This window comes from Hippoglossus stenolepis, chromosome 3 (genome assembly GCF_022539355.2).
Source record: "Hippoglossus stenolepis isolate QCI-W04-F060 chromosome 3, HSTE1.2, whole genome shotgun sequence".
Classification (NCBI taxonomy): domain Eukaryota; kingdom Metazoa; phylum Chordata; class Actinopteri; order Pleuronectiformes; family Pleuronectidae; genus Hippoglossus; species Hippoglossus stenolepis.
The window spans coordinates 17,657,644-17,682,024 of NC_061485.1; the positions used below are offsets into that span (position 1 = coordinate 17,657,644).

At 41.2% G+C, this 24,381-nt stretch overlaps 1 protein-coding gene across 2 annotated transcripts; it reads left to right on the forward strand.

Annotated features, from left to right (window-relative positions):
- The first annotated feature begins 791 nt into the window (after positions 1 to 791).
- LOC118101889 (growth/differentiation factor 11) lies at positions 792 to 23,251 on the forward strand. 2 transcript variants are annotated; one of them, XM_035147956.2, is made up of 3 exons: positions 792 to 1,603; positions 15,440 to 15,813; positions 19,887 to 23,251. In XM_035147956.2, exons 1-3 carry the CDS (start codon positions 1,189 to 1,191, stop codon positions 20,265 to 20,267), a joined length of 1,170 nt encoding a protein of 389 aa, XP_035003847.1. In that variant the 5' UTR covers positions 792 to 1,188; the 3' UTR covers positions 20,268 to 23,251. The 2 variants fall into 2 exon arrangements, with proteins under 2 accessions (XP_035003847.1, XP_035003856.1); XM_035147965.2 differs by having other exon boundaries at positions 19,890 to 23,251.
- Positions 23,252 to 24,381: the final 1,130 nt, after the last annotated feature.

The window sequence follows — 24,381 nt, forward strand, 5'->3', positions numbered from 1 at the left end:
CGAGTCACATTATATAATATATATATATAAGGTTATATAAAGTTAAAAAACTCATAAACCCTCCAATCCTCCAGTTGCCATTAAGTTGTTGTCTATAAGTGTACATTACATTTTCAATCCCATCTGTATATGAAATAACTATGCAGACATGCTGCTGCGGTATTATTGCAAAAACCTATTAATATATTAACAATTAGTCTCATTTTATTTCATTTTGACCATTCTGCCTAAAGCACTGTGCATTTTAAAACGTTAATGATGCAGGAAGGAGCCCAGTTTGTAAATAAAGACAAACACTCTCTTGCTTCATGGAAGTTTTAAAATCCTTGCTTTTAGACCTAAAACCTCGTGCAAGATCCAATGATTCTGCATCTGATCAGCTCATGAAGATTCATCTAAAGTGATTTCTTTGTATCATTAAATGCAGCATAAACATATAGATGCGTGTGTTTGGTGTGCGGATGTAGAGATTTCTGGGAGAATATGCGTCTTTTTTTCCCGATTTGCACCATTAAAAAAAATAAAAAAACAAGATGCGCAGTAGTTGAAGTCAGCATCATAATGACTTAATTTGCCGATATCGCTAATGTGAGACATTGTTTGTGACTGTAAAAACATGTATACTCTCATAACAGTGCGCGCACCCTCCCTTCGCTCTGTCCCTCTTGACTTGGTGACAGACCTAAAAGCCTTTTGTTGCAATCTTAGCCAATGGAGGCGGATTACGACACCGGGCAGCTGAGATATATAAAGAGCCCCTTTTTGACCGCACTTGCACATTCTTCAGTGACACTTCTGAACATTCACACACCTCCACGGACTAAATTGTACAGGAGACCCACAAAACAGCCATTATAGAGCCTATATCCTGCTACACGTGAGCAGGCTGTGCATGCATCAGACAGATCATTAGTTCACTTTCAGTCCACACAGCCCGTACCGAGAAACACTGGAACGCACTTTTCTTTCTTTTTTTGGAGAATTTATTGCAAGGGCTTCTGCTGCAAAAAAACAGCAACTTTGGGCTGACCGTGTTGGATTAGACGCATGTCACTGGTTCCCTGCCTTTTGTAGGATAAGGCAAGGAACGGCGCACGTCCGAGAGAGAGGATATAACAGGATCAAGGGAGTAAAAAAGAGCAGAGAAATAAAAGAAAAAGTTGCGCTGCCTGGTGTCCGCGCATCGTCATGCCGAGGTACAACTTCTTGCTGTGCTTGATGGTGCTCATCTCCTTGGGACAGTCGGGGAGCGACGAGCCCAATCTGCTGCTGCCTCCTGCCAGCGAGACGCCCACGGATGCCGGGCTGCCGCTGCTGGACGAGGACGCCGGTGCCCACGAGTGCTCCGCATGCGTGTGGAGGGAGCAGAGCAAAGTGCTGAGGCTGGAGACCATCAAGTCCCAGATCCTGAGCAAGCTGCGTCTGAAGCATGCGCCCAATATCAGCCGGGAGGTGGTCAACCAGCTGCTGCCCAAGGCGCCTCCGCTCCAGCAGCTCCTGGACCACCACGACTTCCAGGGGGACGCGTCGTCCCAGGATGAGTTTATGGAGGAGGATGAGTACCACGCCACCACGGAGTCCGTGATCACCATGGCCTCTGAGCGTGAGTAGTTGTTTACAACCCCGCAGCAATATTGTCTCCAAATGCGTCGTGTGCGTAATTGTGGAACAGATAGGTTCAAGTGACCCAGGGCCTGCTGCGTGGACAGAGGAGTCAAGTCAGTGAGACAACATACTTTTTCACATTGAGATCGGTGGTGGGTCCACTATGTGTGTTTGACTGATAAAATTAGACAAATGGCTCTGGTCAGCTGTTGGCCACGGCTGTCAAAATAGGGATTACGCGTGGAGCTGATAAATCAATACTCAGCAGCCAGAGCCTCGTCAGCCTGAGACAGACAGCTCCAATATGGCCTGATGAACTTTTGATTTCATGATGATGAGGATGCTGATGGAAGTCTGAGTCCTTAGTATTTAGCTGCTCGTGCACCATCCTGCTGTCATGTCCAAACTTTTCTATCCTTCCAGGTCATATTTTTGGTGCTAAACGCGCGACAGAGCCGCTTGAATGTCAAGTGCATTATTAATGATAATGCAGCATTTGGCACTTGCATCACTTTTAGCCTTAATGTCCTGCTTTGCATAAAAGCCCCTAAATTCTGGAGTTATGATCATGCCGTACACGAGGCCCTGCGATTATTGCCCCCTGACAATTTGCTTGCCCTCTCATTTCCCATAAATCCACAGATAAACCGCAGGCCGGGGCCCTTGGAGACGTTTTATAAAATTACTGTTGAACCCTGGCAGCTGTGCTCTATCGCTCTTTTATAGGAGCCTCTACCGGTTTCCCTGCTGTTCATCGCAGTGAGAAAAAGTGTGTCCAAAAAGCTGCTATTGTTCCCCTCATGCAGCGGCCCCCCTCGGCCGCACTTGCCTTTTAAATGCGAAGTTTATAGGCGCAGCTCGCGTTTTTTCCACCACGAGTACACAAAGACAGAGAATCACTTAGTGTCGAGGGGAGTGTGTGACCTTTTCCTGCAGAATTGCGGGGTTCAACAACATTTACACACGTAATATATTCTGCACAAGGCGGAGGAAACACACTCCAAATCATCTGTTTGTTCTCCCTTTACTCCATGACTGAACAAAGATATAGTCCTGATATCTATCTATCTATCTATCTATCTATCTATCTATCTATCTATCTATCTATCTATCTATCTATCATTAGATTTAGTTGTAAATAGTTATGATCTTGATTATTTTTACTTGCCACTTGCAAAACTCTCTTCGTTGTCATTTGTTATGGAACTAGTTGGATTTCCATGCTAAGTAGTGGGTATATATATAAGCATAACATCTATATAACTATATATTTTGAATGCATTGGTCCAGGTGTATTTACTATCTTGTCGTTTAATAATGTTATCACCCCTCCGACCTGTCTCTGTGACTACAACAGAAAAAAACATCAGTGGACATTTGTAACTGTGGGGGTAGAGGTCATCTGAATCATTTCTGTTTTTTTTTTATCATTTTTAAATAACACCTGCAAAACTGTCCTTGCAAAACCTTGTTGACAACTTAAACATTGAATCCATTGTAACATTGCTTCCTTCCTATCTATCTATCTATCTATCTATCTATCTATCTATCTATCTATCTATCTATCTATCTATCACGTACACAAACACTCAGGGTACAGTGTACGTGATTCATGCTGACAACAGAGATTTTCTGTAATAACTTGCTGTGATCTCTCTGATGAGCACATCAGCCCCATATTGGATTATTCCATCTGCACCTGTAAATATATACAAGATGAAACTCACACATCAGCTGTACAGTACACACACACACACGCACATGTACATGCACACACAGAGTACCATGCAAAGTAATTGGATGCCCTCTCAAGCCAGAGGAAAGGTATTGTGGATGATGCTGGCTTAGTGCATGTTTCTGAGGAGGTAATGACTGACTTTACTGCTTTATCTGTCATGTTACAGCATTTCCTTTCTTGTTCTGTATGTCTCATCTCTTTATGTCAGCTGCAGTTCTTATCATCTGTACAATACACACACACACACACATCATCACAACCTCACCCCGCCCACACATTCCTCCCCGTTAGCCTTCCTCTCTCTCCCTTTTTCCCTCTCTCCTTTTTCTCCGGTACTCATGGAAGAGTTGAGAGAATGAGTGCATCTCTTTTTCGCCTGTGGCGCCTTGGTGATCCCACAGGATTAAAAGTGCCTTTTTCTGTCTCTCTGATAGAAGGAGGACTTCAAACACTATTCCCTGCGCACCTCGAACCCAATCACCCTTTCACGGTCGTGCACACTGCCTTTGATGGGCCATGTGGGTTCACACAGTACATACTGAACTGGACCTGTGCCAGAGTTGCTTCTTAGTATTCACTCAAGGTACGTGGGTGCCGCAGTGGGGGTTGAGAGGGTCCATGCTTCTTGGTCTCTAATTACTATGAAATTTCATGGAAAAGTACAGCTATTTATATCATAGTGCAGCACTTTATGTTCTAAAACATCTCCCTGCATACAGTGCGTTGTGTAGGTACCCGCTTCGATTGCTGTTCACACATACAAATGGCTCAATTTACTAGCTCAGTATATCAGGGTCATTTTCTAGCACAGAACAGGGGATGGGTGTTGACTGTTTATTAACTAATCTGTTTGAATGAACATATGAATGCAAATACTGACCTGTGGAGTTTGTACGTGTTGATGTATGTGTGTTGTTGTGGCGAGCGTGTATTTTGGAGCTTGGCTTTGTTTTGCCAGAGGTGGGGTGAGGATTGGACCCCACTAGTCTCCCATTTGTCACCTTTCCAAGACGTTTCGACCAGACCTTTCTCTGCCGTCAGTGACCTTCTCCTCCTCTCTGTCTCTCAGTCTCTCTCTGTTTGTTTTGATGCTGACTGACCGCACATGTTTTCACTTCAAGAGACCAATTGGAAATAGTTGAAAACTGTTGTCCTGGAGCGTATGACAAGTAGGATTCAAAGAAACCGTGGCACCTCTGTTGACTTGGATTACTGCCTTTGTGGTTGTATCATCACTTCTTTTGCATGGAGGTCACAAGTTGTTCATGAGCAGCTTATTGTGTATTCTTGATTTCTTCTGTGAGATATTTTTTTGCCGTGACAGTCATTTTGAGATTGTCCAGTAACAGAGAATCCAGCAGAGAGCAGCACTGGCTTACCCTCTTTACCAGACTTTATTCCAAGTTTGAATTTCTTTCCTGAAAATGGACACATCAGTGTGGCCACAATGTGGGAAATCTGTGACTGTTTGCAGAGAAACACTTTATTCTCAATAGAATTCAAACTGAGGTTTAGACATGAAGAAGATCACATTTGAAACATTTCTTGTGACTGGCTCAGCTCTCTCGAAACCTCTGAAACTTACGTTTTTCACCCACATTTTGTCTCGTCCACGTGACTGTGTGTAGGCCATAACAAAGTGCTATACTTGTAAGATTATGTAATTCTGCTAAAATGAGGCACATTCACTTCAAGCACAGGCTTACACAACTCTGGAGTAAATAAAATGAACATCTTCGCACATGTAAAGGTTTGAATGTACACATTTCCACATGTGCACACTCGTGTAGATGCCAAAGGATGCTCTCTCTCTCTCTCTCTCACACACACACACACACACACACACACATGCACACACACAGTCACACACACACTCCAGAGAAAAGTTCTCCTATTGACAAAAAGGGTCACAGAGTTCACAGCTATGTGATATATTGGAAGAGGAGACTATTAACCTCATCGGGTCTCTTTCTTTGGCAGCAAAGACGAACCGGTAGTAACTTGAACACTTATCCCCACACACACAAACACACACACACACACACACACACACGCTCACGCTCACTCACACACCCATCTACTAACCACTCCCACAAAAAAACAAGTCTTTTATAGTGTTGACCCTATAAAAGGGTCATTTCCTGAAGGTGCAGGAACCATAAAAATTAAGAGGGAGAGCGCTAAAAGGACAGAGCAGCAAAGTCGGACTGTCTTCAACTCACTGGCCAGTGTTTGCTGGAATGACTATGTGAGGCTTTTATAGATTTATTTATTCCATGGAGGTCTCAGTTTGACGATGACACCTGTTCTCCCTGTGTAGTTGCAAGCATCAGTCGAGGGAAAGATAAACTTTGGCGTTGAATTGTTTGGACACCAGGGCACGACTGGTTTGTTTAAATAGGAGTAAAAACTTAAGGAAGAAAGGTCTACAGGACTGTAGAAATTGCACAACATACTGTCAACTTTATGGCTAATAAAATTTCAAAGGGACTAAAGTCTATTAATACAGGGACAAAATTTCCCCAGGACCTCAGGAATCTCACTCCTTCCACCCTCCGTCCCTTATTCCCACGCTCCCGTGTACCGGTCCCTGCAGCCGGCCTGTTCTTTTGGCATTTGGGAATATGTTGCTTTGGATTTTAATGCATGCTTTTACCAAAAATACAACCCTGAGAAGTTTGGAGGAGGGATGCAAGACTGCTTGAAATGTCGGTTCGTGGACGTGGCCGTGCAGGAATAATTTGATTCCTGCTTTCTCTGTCTCTGCATGTATCTGCTGATGAGCTCCTCATTGCTTCTTTAAAGGATGTCATAGAGTGTGATTGAGTTAGGTGCGCTGCGGCTCATGCTGCGGGTATGAAGGGGGAGGCTTAGAAGGAAGAAGGCAGGGAGTCCGCAGGGAGCAACAAGCAGCCCAGTTCTATCCTAAAGGGACAGAAATCATGGAAGGGTTTTATAGGTACAATTAAAAAGACCTGAAACAGATGTTATGTTTCACTAATAAAGGAAATAATTACTTCAGGCCAGTAATTAAGCCCTGTGTAGGGACATGAGTGAGGAGGAGGAGGAGGCGGAGGAGGCGGAGGAGGAGGGGAGTGAAAAGATAAAATGGAGATCATTGAGGGGATTATTGTTGATGGATGCGTTCAGGCTTTGTGTGGTCGTGTGCGAGGAGCTGCTGAGGATCAGTTTGTGGAAGAGTCCATTAAATCTAAGAGGCGTTTAAGCAAAGGAAATGCTGCATGGGCATAATGTTGGATCCCATGAGGGAGCCACTGTGTTGGAAAGAGGCACAATTAACAGTGGATTAGCTCATGATTATCTGCATGAAAATTTAATTAGCCTCTTTTCCGTGCAAAGGAGAGCAGCTTCTCACTAGATTTATCACCTGTGGTTGTATTTTCTGCCTGCCGTACCCACATCACTCCGGGAAGTTCATTATGAAAATGCACAGTCCAAGTGATTTCTTTAGGGACAAGAGCAGGGTTTGATTTATATAATGTACAAGCACAGATGGATCAAGAGAAGCTCATAAAGGGGGAACGATAGATATTTTCATGTTGCATAGAAAGAAGCGCAAAGTGGGTACACTGACTTTGTCTTGAGAGAAAACTCTGTCATAGCTTAGGCTCTGACGGATTTGGGTTCTTCAGAGATTTGTTTTAGTTGCTGATTTATGTTCAAACAAAAACACAGACAGAAATATGACACGTTTTTGAGCATTTAAAGTGATGAAATTAATCAATATTATTATGAGTTTGTGTTCGTGCAGTTTGAGAGTGTTTCAGGTTGAACAACATCAATACATCAATACTGATCACCTGTCCCACGTGACATACTGCACAGCTTTTGGACGCAGCTCATGAGATGTGAAAGACAATGAACACAAAAGGGAAAACACAAATATAGAAGGGTGCAGGATGGTAGTTTGGTGTGTATAATTGACTTGATGTGTTGAGTGACCACCTGCTTTAGTCATTGTCTTTTGTATCCTGGAGTTCTGCTGCAGCCACATGGAGCCTAATAACTCAGTGGTGCCTCTCCATGTTGAGTTTGGATTGAACAGTTACCACAGGGCCAGAAGATGTTAGTTATGACAAAAGACAGAGCGAATTAGCTTTGGGGAGTTCAGACTGTATAAGGCAACGTTATAGCAGATCAAATAGATAAATGTGGGCGTCATCTGCATAACTGTGATCGTGAATCAGGTGTTTGTACAATTTTGCTTGTAAAGTATCGAAAGTTGTGTACAATGTCAATAGCTTGAGTGGCATGGGGGCATAATTCTCAAATTAGTTTCCAGTTGTGAGATCTCCAGCAAAACACAATTGGCTGTGTTCATGACTGGGAAGCTAGTGAGGAATCACGTCCTGGTCAGTGTTCATGGACCAAGCCACTGGTCCTCTAAGACAGCCTGTGCACTGTGAAGAAATATAATGTGTTTACACACATATGCAAAATGTAACACTTTGAGGTGAGTCAGTAGCTTTATCCTATAAATATACAACTTGAAAATAACCATTGATAAAGATACTGATCATGTCTCGTTAGAGAGGAACAAGATCTCAGAGGTTTGACTTAAGACTGAGTATCAACAACCAAAGTTCGTTATCCAACATACCTGTTCAATTCAGAACAATCTCTCCTTTAGCATTTCTTTCACTGAAAAAACTGTGTTAATGGGGTTTACTTTACAAATTATAAGAGAAGTCAGGATCCACAATCTGCTGCTATAGGAAATTAAAACCTTCATGTTATTAACAAAGTTAAACAATAATTACTTTATGAGCAGAGAAAAAATAATATAGGTCCCATGAAAGAACTGAAACAGTTACTTGCTCTTTACTTTTCCATTCTCATAGAACTCATAAATGCTCTCTTCTAAAATAATCTTTTCATAGTTGATTGTCAGTAGGTAATTGCATATCTGAGTGGACAAAAATGACATGGAGTTCCCCAAGACTCTATTCTGGGGCCTCTTCTCTTCAACATCTAAATGCTCCCACCATCTCAGATTTGGGAAACAAAAATATGTTATCATAATCATGCACATGACACACATGACCATATTACTAGAGGACTATAGAATTCAATGAGCAAATCTACAGTTGGATGTGCTTGAACTTTCTTGAATTAAACAAAGATGAAGAATTTGTCATTTATGGAGAAGAACAATCAAGGGTCAGCAGTCAGTAGGTTCTGTCGCCAGAGTCAAAACTAAACATGGAGAAGCACCATTCAGTTCCTATGCTCCACATATCTGGAGCAAACTCCCAGAGAACTGTAGATCTGCTGCATCTCTTAGTTCTTTAAAATCAAGGCTGAACACTGATTGCATTATTTCTTATATTGCCTTGTTGAAATGTGCTACATGAATATATTTGCTTTCCTTCTTTAGTTATTTTTAGTTAACTTTAGTTAATCTCTGTTATCTGAAAACTTCTACAATATTTAGTCCACTCTTTCCTGCAGTTATTTCAGACCTCTGAACTAAGTCCCTTGACTCATTAATGGACTCATGTCTTCTGTTGAGCTGTTACACTGAACTGGGAAGGATGGCAGCTTAAACCGTTATTACTGTCTAAAACTGATGATAAAATCAAAGCTTTCTGTCACACACTGATTCATTTTCATGCACTGATTTCTTTGGCAACAATTGTCGACAGTGCGGCAGCTTGATGACCAGCGGAGCAGTGCAAGTCGACTGTGGGTCTAAACATTGTTCTTTATTTTATAAAGTTAAACAATAGATGAATTGTGCAAAAAGAGTAAAACAGTCAGTTGAAGACAAAGCATATTATCACCACATTTATTGACATACTAACAGGCTGCGGGAGTTTCTATCACTTTGTCCTTTTTGTCTGCATTTATAGAAATGATAAAAAGTTTACTGGCTGTGCAAGTGACGTGTGAGTTGAAACACACACTGACATTTTATCACGGTGCATTTTGGGTAACTTGATTAAAAGTAAAAAATATAGATGGATACATTTGCAGCACATCATTAGACCCTGAGAATCATCACAATATAAACAACGTTAAGCAGAGGTTTCACTTTTATTGCAATTAATTTAATCCTAGTTAACACAACTTGTTCCATAAATGAACGGAGTTGCATTGTCTTTCTTTTTCCTTCCAAAAGCATCATGTGGATATCATTCAGTAGGTGATGAAGCATTTTCACAAGAGCTGTTGGCACTGATGGTCTTTAACTTTGATGAATCACTTGTTTCAAGTTGTTTTAGAGTTTCACCTGTTATGTTTCCTTTAAAAGAACTTGATTGTAATGCTGAATTCAGATGAGTTCTAAAAAAAATGTGATTGTGCAGCAGCAAATGAGTCAGAACGCAGAGATCTGCTCGTGTGAAATAAGTGAAAAGTTTTTGGTTGTAACTTTTGGAGGCAGAGCAGAGCATTGTCCTCTGACATTAACGTCTTGCATGTATGTGTGGATGCACACGAACACAGGCGCTGAGACCACAGCATGCTTCCTGCTGTCCAGCTGTCCACCTTATTGCAGTTCACTGCACGCTCACTCTTTTCACGCTCTGTCCCCGTCCTGCTGGAGATGTTCCGCAGACGTTCCCCTTATAATACATCATATATAACCCCAAACACTAAAACCAATGAGCTTTGAGTCTATTTGCTGATGTCAGTCAGTTTGGAGCTTGTGTGCGTGTTTATGTGCAGTTGCATGTTTCCGTATGTGTGTGTGTGTGTGTGTGTGAGTGAGGATGTGTATGTGTGTGTTCGCTGAACTAGAACAGGGAGCATTAGGAGGTGTCTTTTGTTGCTCCTGGGGGGCTACTGTGCTCAGTCCTAATAGGAGTCTTGTGCCTGCCGTTGTCCCAGGGGACAGCTTCTGAATGAGGGGGTCTAACTTCACACACCCCCCCGTCCAACCCCAGCTCGAGCCTGGCCTCCCCCACTACCCTCTCCCGTCCCTTGGGAGTGGCCGAGGGACAAAGAGGGAGTGGGGCTGGGGTGGGATGGGATGTTTGAGGGGGTGCACTGTGGCCCCTGTCTTATTAGAAGGGTCGTGAACGTGTCACGATGATTAATATGCCGAGGTGCGTGGGGATACCCTAGAGTCACATTTATTCAACATGAAGGCTCCCAAACACACACTCACCACAAAATGGCCCATTTGCATTTCCCATTAAGAAAATAAAATATAGATATATATATGCAAATGTAACTCCTATCTAGGTTTATACCATTATGCATTATCCATTTGGACATTAACAATAGATGACCATTTCTCTCCCCACCCCACTTGAGCTGGCTTTTTTCACCTGATTGGCATATGTTACTACACATGTATACAACACATGCACACGACTGTCGAACAAGAGTTTGGATTTTCTTTTAAAAATGAACCATAAGGAAAAAAATGTTCTCTCATAAAATGGGAGCTAGATTCAGGTTGTTTTGAAGCTGAAAACATCTGTGACAAACCACAGCTAATCTGTTAAATCATGACAACCAATCAGTCATCAGTCACTGCCAAGCAAATTCATCATCCAGTAGCCTACTTTTTTGTTGTTGCCAGATCTTTGAGAAAGAAAGTTAAAACTAACATTGGCAAAAGGTTCTAAAACAGTAAAGACAATTCTTTTTCGTACTTTCACCGACAATTTAATCTTGTTGAGATTGTGATGATTGTGTTATCGAGTGGAGAGATTACATCGGAGTAAATATAGTGAGGTTGCTCTTCGTTATGAGCTCTATCGGTTCCTTATGTGCTTTTTCCATCTATAATTTGCTCAATAAAGAGTCTGCTATTTTTTTTATCACATAATATAACATTTTTAGACACTTGCTGGTAACTTGTGACCTATATCATATAACTTCTATAACTTCTTCTCTCCATCTCTTTTCAACAGTTTTACTAAAAACATTCAACTAAAAAACTGCCTACGGATGCATCAAAGCGGACAGATGGCACGGTGAATAAACCCTTATACCGTATATATGTTTCCCTTTACATGCATGTATAGGAGGCTGTGGGCTAACTCGTGGACACAGGTACCCAGGGAATCCACCAGATGTTTGATAGGCTCACCTGCAGGCCTGCTGGGTGTTGGCAGTAAAATTCATGCGCCGCATATGCTGCAATTATACCACAGGGAAATAAGCTGCTGTAATAATGAAGTAGGCTGGAAACACGCGGAGGAAAAGCAAACAAGCCTGTTTCTTCTTGGAAAAAACACCTCACACTCCACACTTCTCCTGGTTTTTACTTGTTTTCTCACTTCTTAGTGTAAAGGGGCCAGATTCTCTCATTATCCGCGCGGTCGAGGAGAAAGGTTCCATTGCTCCAGTAGGTGGGGCTCAACACAAAACCTGAATTTCTGTCCTCACTGCAGGATTGAAATCAGAGTGTTACTGCAAAGAGCTATAACTAAAGCAATTGTTCAGGAAATTAAGCTATAAAAACTGCAGCTCCAGCTAAAATTATGACCTCTTCCAACATTAGCGTGTTATTGGAGCTGGAGCGATTGTTAGCTAAGGTAGGAGGATTAAATATCCCGTCAGTTTTCTGATCTTTACAAGCTCGCCTTTGCAGTGCAGAGCTCTGCCAAGATGTGGGCTGTAATAAAGCTGCAGGCATTTGTCCTCCACGCTTTGCCGCTTACTTGTGCACTTACAAGGATCCATAAAGACATAAATTGATTCTGCCTATCAATGCGCTCATTGTTTAACATGACCTGCATATGTTGTGCAGGTGTGTTTAATAACCAGGGATCACGGCACACGGGCCCTGCTTCTCAGATTACTCCTCCTCAAGAAAAACCTCTGCTCGAGCCGTTGAACTCAGCAGCGTTTGCTGGATTGTCTCCTTTTTTTTCCTCCGCCAAGAACTCCGCCAAAGCAGTGAGAATAGTTTGCAGAGGAAGAGCTGTGTGTATCTGTTGCCATTCAAAACAACAAAACAAAAAGTAGTAATAACAAGTAAACCCCAAGCAAACTGCAGAATCATTCATTCCCAGTTTTGTGCTGATGAGCGAACACAACACCGCCCACGTTAATTGCTGTGACCCCAGCAACCCACCAAAAGGAACATTGACATATTGTTTGTCCAGCGTGAGACACTATAATTTACACTCACTAATGACTGTCCCTGGAAAATACAGGCTGAAGGACCACGTCTGTCCCCGGCTTGGCCCTTATTCAACGTTCGCCCTGGACTCTTCTAATGGATAGTCCATCTGTACCTCGGTGAATTCATATCCCTCAATGCATGACCATAATTCAATTATAACACTTGTTTAGTGTAAAAAGAAAACAACTTGGTGCAGTGTTACCTCCTGGTCGACTGAGGTTCTATAAACAGTCCACCATTGGCTGGAGAATCTCCACCCTGATCAAAACAAAAACAAACTGTGGCTGATTCAGTGCTGTTGTGTCTCTGAGATTTCAAATGATTCTCTGGTGAAAAGCCGTGTTGTGAAGAAAGACATATTACCATTGCCATAAGGTCGACCTTGACCTTCAAACTCAATCTGGCTATTAGGGCCTGCCCCTCCCCAGCACCCCTGAGATGTAAAGAGGCTGACGGTTTTGACCCCTGATCCCATTTCTTAACTAGGCTGAGGTGCCAAATAACCTTTTGACCCAGGAAGCATTTGCAGGTTGCCTAAGCAACCTCAGATTTAGCAGTGATTGACAGGTCCGTGCAGTTTTGTTTTTTTTCTCTTATTTCTTCAAACGATGGAGCAACAACACTCCTCTTCTAGATAAAAAACAGAACACAGACGTTTATTTGCTCTAATCTGGAGTTGGAATATGTCAAATATGCTCAGAGAAAACGGGCAGATTAAATATTCTTTTGTACTCAGTTGGCAAATTATTATGCCAGATAGACGCAGAATAAATTTCCCTTAATAAATGAACGCTTTACATGGAAATTAATGTATGAATGCAATGGATGGGTGTCATTATATCAGAGTGAGGTCTATGTAAATGAACCGTGTGCAGATTTGACATGTGGTGCACATCACAGAAAGACCAGCTCCGAGGATCATGACAGGAATAAATCTGCCGATATGAGGGGACGCATTGTGCTCTTTGACATAACCCATAATCCCCAAATATATTTGTTAGGAGGGAGAGCCACTAAAAAACTTAAGATGTTTTAATTTTGGAGAGTTGCAATGTGGAGGTAGAGACCATTTCATTACGATTGACCCAGGGGAATCTAAGGTTACCATCTGGCTACTGGCCACCATTACTGATCCTTGTTTTAATATGCAAATGTTTCTGTTTTCCAACCCGGATGTAATCACAAATGTAACCTGACTGAATCAAACAACAGCACCATGTGCACATGAGATAACGGATGGCTCACACGCATATAAACATAGAACAGTTGGTAGGTTAACAAGAATAAAGGTTTAGGTTTAGGTTTAGGTTCCACTGTTTAACAACATCATGGAGGGAGAGAAATACTTATTTATTGATGATCTTTTCTTAGTTTGACCTAGATACATTTTTGTGACATAAATGGAATCAAACTTGAAGAATATGTGAAGTTTTTCAAATCCATAACTAGAATGGCACTCGCTAGAGCGCACACCTTCGCTAAAGCCGCTCCAAATTGTACTCACTCATAGATATCAGTTCAAAAATATGCCTGAATATTTTATCAGGATCTCTGCCTTTTTGCATTCAACCCACTTTCTCGCAATGTAATAGAAATGAATGCTGGATCTGCCTCTTTGTCGACGCTCCATGTTCCATCCTTCCACCAAGTTTCATGGAAACCTGAGAAAGGCTTTTTGCCTGAGAAACAAACGGACAGGGGTGAAACTATTATCTCCTTGGCCGAGGTAAGTAATGTTCATCACAGAAGAAGAAACTTGGGATTACATCTGGAAAACAACCACTATCCCATTGTTGAGCTACAAACTTTGCACACCACTCCTCAATTCATCCATTTGAGTCACACACAAAAAGTGTGATCGCGTGTCAGTGACATGTGAAGCTGTGGTGGTCTCTGATTTTATGATCAGTGTGTGGAACACATACACTGCTTGTGAAGTTGAACAGTCCAAATAACTGCAGCTGTGCCCTCTGCCTCCCGAACAGTCACAACTCTGTTCACGGCTCCATTTAAACTTTCTACTCTGTCATAAAAACTACAGTGTTTTCAGTCCAGATTGTTTCTCGTCATTTTAATGGTGTGAAACCCTTAAATTTGCCACCTGCTTTCTGCTTTAATCCATCAGCAGCTCGACATTACTGTTGGAAGATTTGACTTCAAAAAATTCCTTGAAATCACAAATACATCTGTGTGACATCACACACTGTCTTGTTTTACAATTAATTAGCAATTAAAATATCTACCTTGACCACTGATTCTCATTTCATGCAGAGTCTGGCTGTGACATTTGCACAATAGTTGTGGTTCATAGAAGAAGCTCAGTAACTAAAAATGTATCTTTGCTGTACAAAGAATATATGAGTGTGATGACTGAAAAGAAAAATGCTAAGAGACATTTTTAAGTCTGTGTGAGTAAATTATTATATATCTGAATGCCTCACTTCATTCTCCTAGAGAGAGATCAGAAGTGATGTGGTTTGTCCTTTTCAGCTTTTAAGCATGTTTCTAAACCAGTCCAGTCACTCTGTGGCTGAAGTGACTGAGATTAGATGTTCATTCCCATTTACAGGTTCTGATTTGCTGTTTGTGATACTCAGTATTGGACTCTGGTGCACAAGCAGTGATGAGTTCAATGCTTCCAGAACGGGAGCAAAACTCTGCTCGTGGTGAATGATGCAGATGTCGGTGCAGGAACAGTCAACATGAGTAAACAGATACAACCTGCTGAATAATGTTCAGCACCACATATGAACACATTAATGCAAAATGCCTGTTGTGTTGGTGGTATAGAATTTAAGTATTAAAGGGTTGTGTTGTGTTTTTATGAGAGATGGGAAATCACAAATCTCAAAAGAAGAAGAAACATGAAATATGAAACAGGGAAGTTGAAGTTCAAGTATCAATGGAATGATGATTTTCTCAGTGACATATGTATACAGTAAACTTCATATACATCACAAGTGTAACTGTGACCTGTGCTTTTCCAACAGCCGAGCCACTGGTGCAGGTGAACGGGAAGCCGAGCTGCTGCTTCTTCAAGTTCAGCCCCAAGCTGATGTTCACCAAGGTGCTGAAGGCCCAGCTGTGGGTGTACCTGCGGCCGCTGCAGCAGACCTCCACCGTCTACCTGCAGATCCTCCGGCTGAAGCCCGTCACGGAGCAGGGCAGCCGCCACATCCGCATCCGCTCCCTGAAGATAGAGCTCAACTCCAGAGTGGGCCACTGGCAGAGCATTGACTTTAAGCACGTGTTGCAGAACTGGTTCAAACAGCCGCACACCAACTGGGGAATCGACATCAACGCCTTCGACGAGAGCGGCAATGATCTGGCAGTTACCTCGCTGAGACCCGGGGAGGAGGGGCTGGTAAGGACCCTCAGACCTGTCCCTTGGGTGGGGGGGGTGGGGGGGTATCACTTCCATCACAGCTCATATTCAGTGCAGCTGAAATCATGTTAGTGTAAAAAATACTCAGTTAGATCTGTGTGTCTGCACTTAACTGAAAATTACTCAAAATAATAGTCATGGGGAAAAAGAAGGATGGTACTGATGTCATCCTGTGTGTCAATTGTTTAATTACAACAATTGTCTCCTTTAGGTTTTGTACTTGTTTCAGATTAGATTCTGAAATGACTGACACCATTTATAAAGCTTCAGATGCTTCGGGTTTCTGGATTTTGTTTCTTAAGTCCAGGTCAGACAGTGATCATTTGGTAAAAGGTCTGTAGTGACTATAGAGCTTTTCTAGTCCTCATGATCACTCAAAGCGCTTTATAGTACAGCTTTTGCCATCCACCCATTCACATACAAATTCATACAGTGCTTCTTTCTCTATCATACATCACACTACGCACGACATCAGTGGCAATTTGGGGTTTAGTATTTTGCCCATGGGGAGCCTGGAATCACACAGCCGACCTTATGGCTAGTGGACGACCCGCTCTAAACCCTGAGCCACAGCCGCCCAAGTATCAAAATCAACCTGCAGAGTCTTAGAGTCTTTTAGACTTTAAACTTGCTTGCTTTGGTGTATCATCATCAACGGAAATGAATAAAAACCAGTGGCTGCACAAAAGGGAGAGAGACACATTCGAAGTTGCGTCATGTTGATGACAGCGTTGCATCACATAACATTAATCAGCGTTATGATAAAGTATTCATCGTATTAACATCAGAAAACATGCAGCACTCCACCAATCCAATCCAATTCTATTTGTGCAGTGGAAAATCATAACATACATTATCTCACGGCACTTTCCATCGTAAAAACTATAGAGAAACCCAACAGTTCCCACCAGTGCCAAAGCAGCCACACTTCTTTAGAGGAGCAAATGGTTCTAACGTGTGGTTCGCTCATCTTTAACGTGTATTAGTTGTGTTGTTAAAGTCTCCAGAATCCATTCTGGCCGAACTGTTTTAGTCGTAGGTAACGGTGTGAGATCATGGTAGGATATTTTTCAGGTCAGTGTACATGTAAGAACAAAGGAAGAGCTGTTTTCTGTGATATCTAAAATCATAACCATCCATCTGCGGAACACATATCTCACAAACTGTTCATATTATCAGCTTACACTTTGCACAGGTAGTGTTGTCCTGTTCAATAAACAGGCGACCAGCACTCTGTAGGTTAATTCAGTTTCATTTTATGAAAAACACTGACTATAAAATCTTCACTACAGATAATCCAGGTAGGATGAATGCAAAGTTTTCTAACTTTACTCTGCACCATAGACTGTTTATAAAAAGCTCTGCACACAATGTCAGGCACACAAACAATGTAACACAGTGACAGTGTATTGTAGAACTGTTTGAGGAGGACTCACAAATGACAAGGAATAATTCTGAAGTAGCTCCAGAGCCACAGGCCAAGCAATGGCAAGAATGGGCACTACACTAGTATAACCTAATATAATTAGAATTTAACATATATACTATATGGGAAGTTTATATACCAGTCGTGTGTTGAAAAGCCACCCCTTGTTTTCCCCTTGTTACCATCAAACGGACGTGACCACTCTATATTTACTTCAGTCCAGTGAAAACACAGCTGCTTTGTTTGAATCAATGTTCATCACCACATCCCATCTTCAGATCAGAGGAGATACAGTACACTGATTCACATATTTTAGAAATCCTTAAATTTAGTATGCAGTTTTCTTTATTTTTACATATATATTTAAAATATTGATTAAATCTCTTGTATTGAAAGTGAATGCTGAAAGGTTTGAAGGTTTTCTCTTCAGGCTGCAGTGCATTTTGCCTCGTGTTGAGAGGATACCTCTTGAGTCCTAAAATGTAAAAAACATAAATCACTTGCCTTGGCCTACATATTTGCTTTGGTTCTCTTTTTCCACGATGAAGTGCTGCCTTTACGTCTAATGTAACGGATGGGGCTGCACGGATGAGTTCAAACTTTAGTCTCAAAGCAAAACCACCAGTGAACCATTAATCTAGTTAGAAATCCCAGAGTTGCTTCGACTGACAGTTACATACTACATCGATGTTGAATTATGTAGGCCAGTCATCCCAGTTAAGCAACACCAAATATTTACCAAGTGGTCATTTGGGTCAGATCTTCACAACACATATCAGAGGTCAGCTCTGGTGTCTTGGCCAGTGAGTCGCTGCCCTCGGAGCACAGAGCGTGCACAGTGTGCAATATTATTCTTGAGCGGGATAAAAAGGAAGAGATCAAAAACACAAGGCAAGTGCACAAAAATAAAACAAAACACAACAAGCAAGGAAAGAGTCTAACTCTGCTTCTCCCTGATCCTCTGGGTCTTTTTTTTTTCTACAACAAAAGCCCTAAAGGCCAAGCTGACATGGTCTCCCCCCAACGGCCTTTCAGCTTATTTCCTCTTTTGAATGCGTCACAAAAAACTGTGCTCGAGCCCAGCTGGAATCACTGTGGGGACAGGAAGGCTTTGTAAAACAAACATGATGGAGTAAAATATTTGATCCGCTTGCTTTGCCCACAGGTCAAGGTTATGTTAGACTGCAGATGACCTCCAGGGTCATGGATCAAACCAAGCACTCAGAGTCAGCTATCAGTGTCAGGAGAGACCAGTTTCTTCTCAGTGCTCATTGAATCCCTGCTCACTCGGCACATTGTGCTCCTACTTAAAAAATCACAAATTCAGTTATTTAGCCTCATGAAAAATGATAGTGAATTTAAAGCAGTTTCATGCTTTTGTCTGTGTCACTTTCAACAGCTTAGTTTTGTTCAAACTGGGTTGTAACAATCAGTAATGCTGGAGTAAGTCAGAGATTATCAAACCTCTGTTTGTTTACTGACATCATGCACTCTATAAACTGAGAGGCTGATGGAAAACTGTAAACACTTATTGTGTCACTGTTCTGTGTTGCATTGTCATGGTTACTCCTAAGATCAGATCCTGGCTTTGACTCGGCTGAGCTATAAAATGAGATGAAAGGTTCAACTTTTGGTACTAGTTTCGTTTACTCTGGTCTCAGGAGTAGGGATATGTTTTTATATAATCTATAATTGATTATGAATAATCAATCTTATTATTAATACTTGGTGTGTCACATCAGTGTAGTAAACTACCTGATATTATGGAAAACCAGTAATATGTGCTATCCATGTACCAGGACATACAATGAATCTGTGTAAACAGTTGATATTGTAATATGAATTTAATCATTCTCCCTAACCAAGCCATTGTCAATCATATATGTTATTATTACTTAGTACTTAAAACTTGAAAAGGCTTGGGTTTAACAGCAGTTGTTTTGAAATGTTGTCTCTATTTTTTGATGAGAATCAAAGCAACAATATGAGGAAACTTCAGAAAAGTATAAACGTTGCAAAATATCGTGCAGGGAGAGACAATGAGGAAACTTCCCCTGTTTCTTTTGTAAAGTTAGCCGACTTTGATAGATGCTATTCTGAGTCGAATTTGTTGGCAGGTTGAGTGACGAGCACGTGATGATTTGTTGATTGATTTTGCGATATAACTTGAAGGAAAACATTACATATGTTGTCTTCCTCACGGTGCATTCAGAAAGTACTCAGACCCCTTCACTTTATTCTTGTTTTATGTTCCAGCCTTGTGCTTCAGTTGTTTTAATTAATTTCCCCTCATTAATCTAAACTGGAAACATAATTTTGTGTTTTTTGCACATTTATTTACAGAGTAAAAATAATACACAACATAATACAGTATTCAGACACAACTCAGTACTTCGTTGAAACTCCTTTGAGTCTTGATGCGACTTGCTTTACCGACCTGGATTTGGAGATGTTCTGTCATTCGGTCTAATTTGCTAACTTCGGTGGACAGAATTTTTGAAAAACATCATTGATTAGTTGTCACTAGTTGTTTATTCCATAGCTGATGTGTGAGCCACGTCTCCGGTGCTGTTCTTTTATAACCACCTCTTTCTTTTCGCCCTGCCCCTTCTCCCCCTGATTCCAGCAGCCGTTCCTGGAAGTAAAGGTTCTCGAGACGACCAAGCGTTCTCGCAGAAACCTTGGCCTGGACTGTGACGAGCACTCCACCGAGTCTCGCTGCTGTCGCTACCCGCTGACCGTGGATTTCGAGGCGTTCGGCTGGGACTGGATCATTGCCCCCAAACGCTACAAAGCCAACTACTGCTCCGGCCAATGCGAGTACATGTTCATGCAGAAATACCCACACACCCACCTGGTGCAGCACGCTAACCCCCGCGGCTCGGCAGGGCCCTGCTGTACCCCAACCAAGATGTCCCCCATTAACATGCTCTACTTCAATGACAAGCAGCAGATTATCCATGGCAAGATCCCAGGGATGGTGGTGGATAGGTGTGGCTGCTCTTAGGCTGCGGGGCGAACGCACACTTGTGTACAGCCACCATTGCATCGAACCACCCAAAACCCTTACGGAGCTCTCCCCCGGCACCAGAACCCACCCCTCGGCACCAGATTTCACAAAAACATCCTACTGGGTCTCCATCTTTCTAGTAATTATATTGATTCTAAATGTAAAAAAAAAAAGAAAAAAAAGTTATAAATGACATGTGAATTAAAAAAGGGACTGAGTGATGGAAATACAGAACATGATGAATAATTTAAAGAGGTTGAACTTGAGGAGCAGCTTCAGAAAAATGGTAAATGAGACAAAACTATGTTATAGAGTACGTGTTAGTTTTGTTGGGGTGGGGGGTTAAAGAGTTTGTTTGTTTGTTTGTTATGTTTGTTTGTTTGTGTTTTTTTTTTCATGGCATCTTTGTGAAATGTCCAGGTTAGTGAGTTGAAATGACACAGGAGACTTGAGCATTTACAATATTATTTTTAAAGCAGTTTCAGTCCTGAGGTGATGTTTTACGTTTACGTACAGGTGAGATTTGATCGACAAAAACGTTGGCAAGGGCATGATCAGAATTCTTTTCACAATCCATCACTTTACCATTAGAAATACTCTTCGTGCAAAATCCAATATTTTGTTTAGAGATGTTTAGAGATGTGCTCCAGGGATGTGAAGCGTTGAGGAGATCCAAAACCAAACCTATGCCCTCTATCATTCTCGTCCATCTACAAAACCTTTTCCCACTTACATTTGTCTTTTTGTTTTCAAGTGGATAGATGAAGTCGGTGTAGCCCTTTCTGCCGCTCTACATTCAGATTTTGAGGTTGGACTTGCACACTAAAGTTTGACACATAACTATAATGTAGATGCACTCTGAAGTTGTTCTGGGAGATGAGGAAGAAAAAGGAGGAGGAGAAGGAGGGCGAGTCCAGCAGGATGACGAGAACCTGACAGTTTTTCTTTCTTTCTTCCGTGTAAACAAGGAAAATTTACTTCAACTCCTTCATTTTTTTACATTAGATGTTTAAAACAGTAGTAAATGCACTGTCTTGTAACTTGAAGAGGCCTGGGACCGAGCATGTAATACAAATACTAAATCCACAGCTAAACATAACCTGTAATGAAACACACAAGTTATTGAGCATCACTACAGTATGATAAGTGTTGTGACTACATGTTTACACACAAATATTCACAGCAGCGTTCACAACTGTGTTAGAATACACTGTCAAGTCCCTTTTTCTCAATGTTAGTTTCAGAAAAAGAAAAATCCTTTAACTGCAGTACTGTGCTCATGAATAATAGCTTTTATAAACCACAAAAACATGCAGAAAAAAAATCAAGAGAATGTAACTCAACCGCTGACTTAAGTTTAGAGAACACATTTGCATTGTGAAATGCCCCCAACCTCAGCTATATCATCATCATCATCATCATCGTCGTCATCACCACCATCATCATCATGGAGAATATGTTGTTAGTGCTTGAATACAGTGTAGATTAGTATGCTTGAAGTCTGTCTTTGTCTCCTGGATGTCAAAGCAAAGATATCCTTTTGTTGTAAACGAAAGCACTATGCTGTTGGATAAAGGAAGAGCCTTCTGACATTATATATAAATTATATATGTATATATTAAAAAAGGGGTACAAAAACCTTTTTGGGGGCACTCTACCTTACCAACAATAAATTTTGCACTATGGGACGTTCATGGCGTTAGGAGTTAAAGTGTTGTTTGTGTTTTACCAAGCACAAGAGAGCTTGTACAGAATAGGATTTTTAAAAAAAGCTATTCAAGCTTTGGTGATAAACCATAAAGTAGAGAGGTTATCACTTCTTTTTGATACCATCACGCTTTCCTGACTTTTGTCTGAAGCGGGGGCCTGTCCATACACTCACACACTTCTTCTATCCAATCTGGAACCTGGACGAACCGAACCAGCGGCCTTAAAGGCCTCCTCGCCCGCTGTGGGTGATAAGTCATGTGTGTAATAAGTGTCTGGATCGATGAACATAGAATGCTTTAACTGGAAATGGCCCGCCCACCAACTTTAATCTGTTACCATGTTAGAGAGACAACGTTATTTTGACTTAAACAACGTGTTGACTGTTTTGCATAGACATGTTTTTGCCTTTGTGTGTATATTAAGTGAAAGAAGCCCATACGAGAATGTGGGAAGAGTATCCAGGGATTGTTAGCCAAAGTAGAGGATGACATGTTGTGTGCTGTAACTTTTGTGATCACAGGAATATGCTAGAACATTTCAAAGGGAGAGAAAACGCTGGTTTAGGGGCAGTGGTTGGAAATAATTCAACAGGTCAATTGTCTATTTATTAATATGAATTACAATGCATTTCAAAGTCTGTCTACCTCACTTTCGCCTTCTAAAAAGAAAACCTTGCTTTTCAAAATTTGTCATTGATTAATCTGTGCAAACATTTAACCCATAAGATATCCCCCTTTCCCCCTCCCCAAAAAGTGTAGACGAAAACCACAGGGTCCCCTTGCTCTCAGGTTCAGATTGAGTTATTGACAGAGTGACTGATGGTAGCGGCTCTGGTAATGTGTGGTCAAAATAAACAATAATAATAATAATGATAATAATTATAATAATAATAATGACAATAATAATAGTTGTGCCCACATCTATGGCTTAACAATGGTTAAAGCTGTTGAGAAGTTGCGTTTTGAATTGTAGTGTTTGTATACTGGTATGTGTGAGAGTGTTTTTCATATAAATATATGAGAGTAAGAAATCTCTATGTAAATACCTACCCAAATGTTGACATTTATGATGTTTTGGACAGGTTCACCGCTTCTCATGTTTTTTCACTTTACCCCCCTTCATTCCTCCGTTCTTTGTGTACCTAAAAAATTCACCCCAACTTTGTAGTTTAATGGTTGTGCATATGAATAACTGTTCAATTGTTATTTTTGCCTTTTGTTGTTTATTTACTGTCATCTTTCTTTTGTACAATAAATCATTTATTTAGCTTATGGGAGTTTTTTCTGCTCTTTGATTCTATTGTGTGATGCTCCTTAAATTGTAGCACAAGCACAGAATCGTAAAGTCAGTAAAAGGACTCAGTCACGAAGAAACTATCAAAGTACTAATATTAACTAAGATCAGACCATGTATGACTGCATCATTATAAAGGTGTTTTTAACATGAGATAATTCACGAGTTACAGATCCTTAGTAAAAGATTGAGTTTGGAAATTGTGCAATAGAATAAGATTCACAGTTCCAAATTACTTCAGAGGGACTATCATGTTATGTAACTTTATATCAGTTATTATGCCATCAAGACTTTAAAGTTGAATGTCACTCTATAGCACTGTCCCACATGACACAATTTATATATATATATATACGTATATCAAATTACACATTTTCTCATGATAGGTTTGAACTAAATGATCAAATCATTCCTACATCTGTGAATACTTAGATTTAGTGTATGTACTTATTTTTTTGTGTAGTCCCCTGAAACTGTGATTTGTGGTATTAATATTTTACCAGGCGTAACTACTGTCATTTTTGATTACAATTTAACAACATGAAATCTGTGTGTCCACACTGAGTCACTGGAATGAGTCTATAAAACACACAGGCACTTAACATTAAGTGTGAGCTGACTTGTGCACTCACACACACACACACTGAAGCTACCAGTGGCTTTCGTGATTCCTAGTACGCCATAGCGGGCAGCGGAGGTGGCAGGAAGCAGATTCACCGCGAGGCTAATTGGTGAAAGAGAGTGTTCAGAGGACAACGGTTTAGTGTTGGGGCTTGGGTCGCCATTATTTGGATTTCATACGAGATCCAGCCTGACCCAATTAATATGCCACCTGATAGGAGGGCCTCTCATCAACCTAATTTAGAGAATCAATAGGGGACAAATGAGAGTGAGAACGAAGCTCTTTACGGATGCAAACAGACAAAGACCACCCAGTACAAGCGCGAGGAGACTCATGCCAGCAATGACATAAACCTTTTGACAAATCCTCACTTGACATAAACAAACATTCACACAGTTCCCTGCCCCTCAAGTGCATCAATGTGCCGTACACATCATCAGTCATACGCGCCCTATATAGACAAGGGAGGACATTGATGGATGTTTT

Bases quoted from the DNA above. Each gene is read 5' to 3' on its own strand.
- LOC118101889 (XM_035147956.2), top strand. From the start codon at position 1,189: ATGCCGAGGTACAACTTCTTGCTGTGCTTGATGGTGCTCATCTCCTTG. The intron at 1,604-15,439 runs GTGAGTAGTTGT...CTTTTCCAACAG, and splicing joins GATCACCATGGCCTCTGAGC to CCGAGCCACTGGTGCAGGTG. The intron at 15,814-19,886 runs GTAAGGACCCTC...CCCTGATTCCAG, and splicing joins GACCCGGGGAGGAGGGGCTG to CAGCCGTTCCTGGAAGTAAA.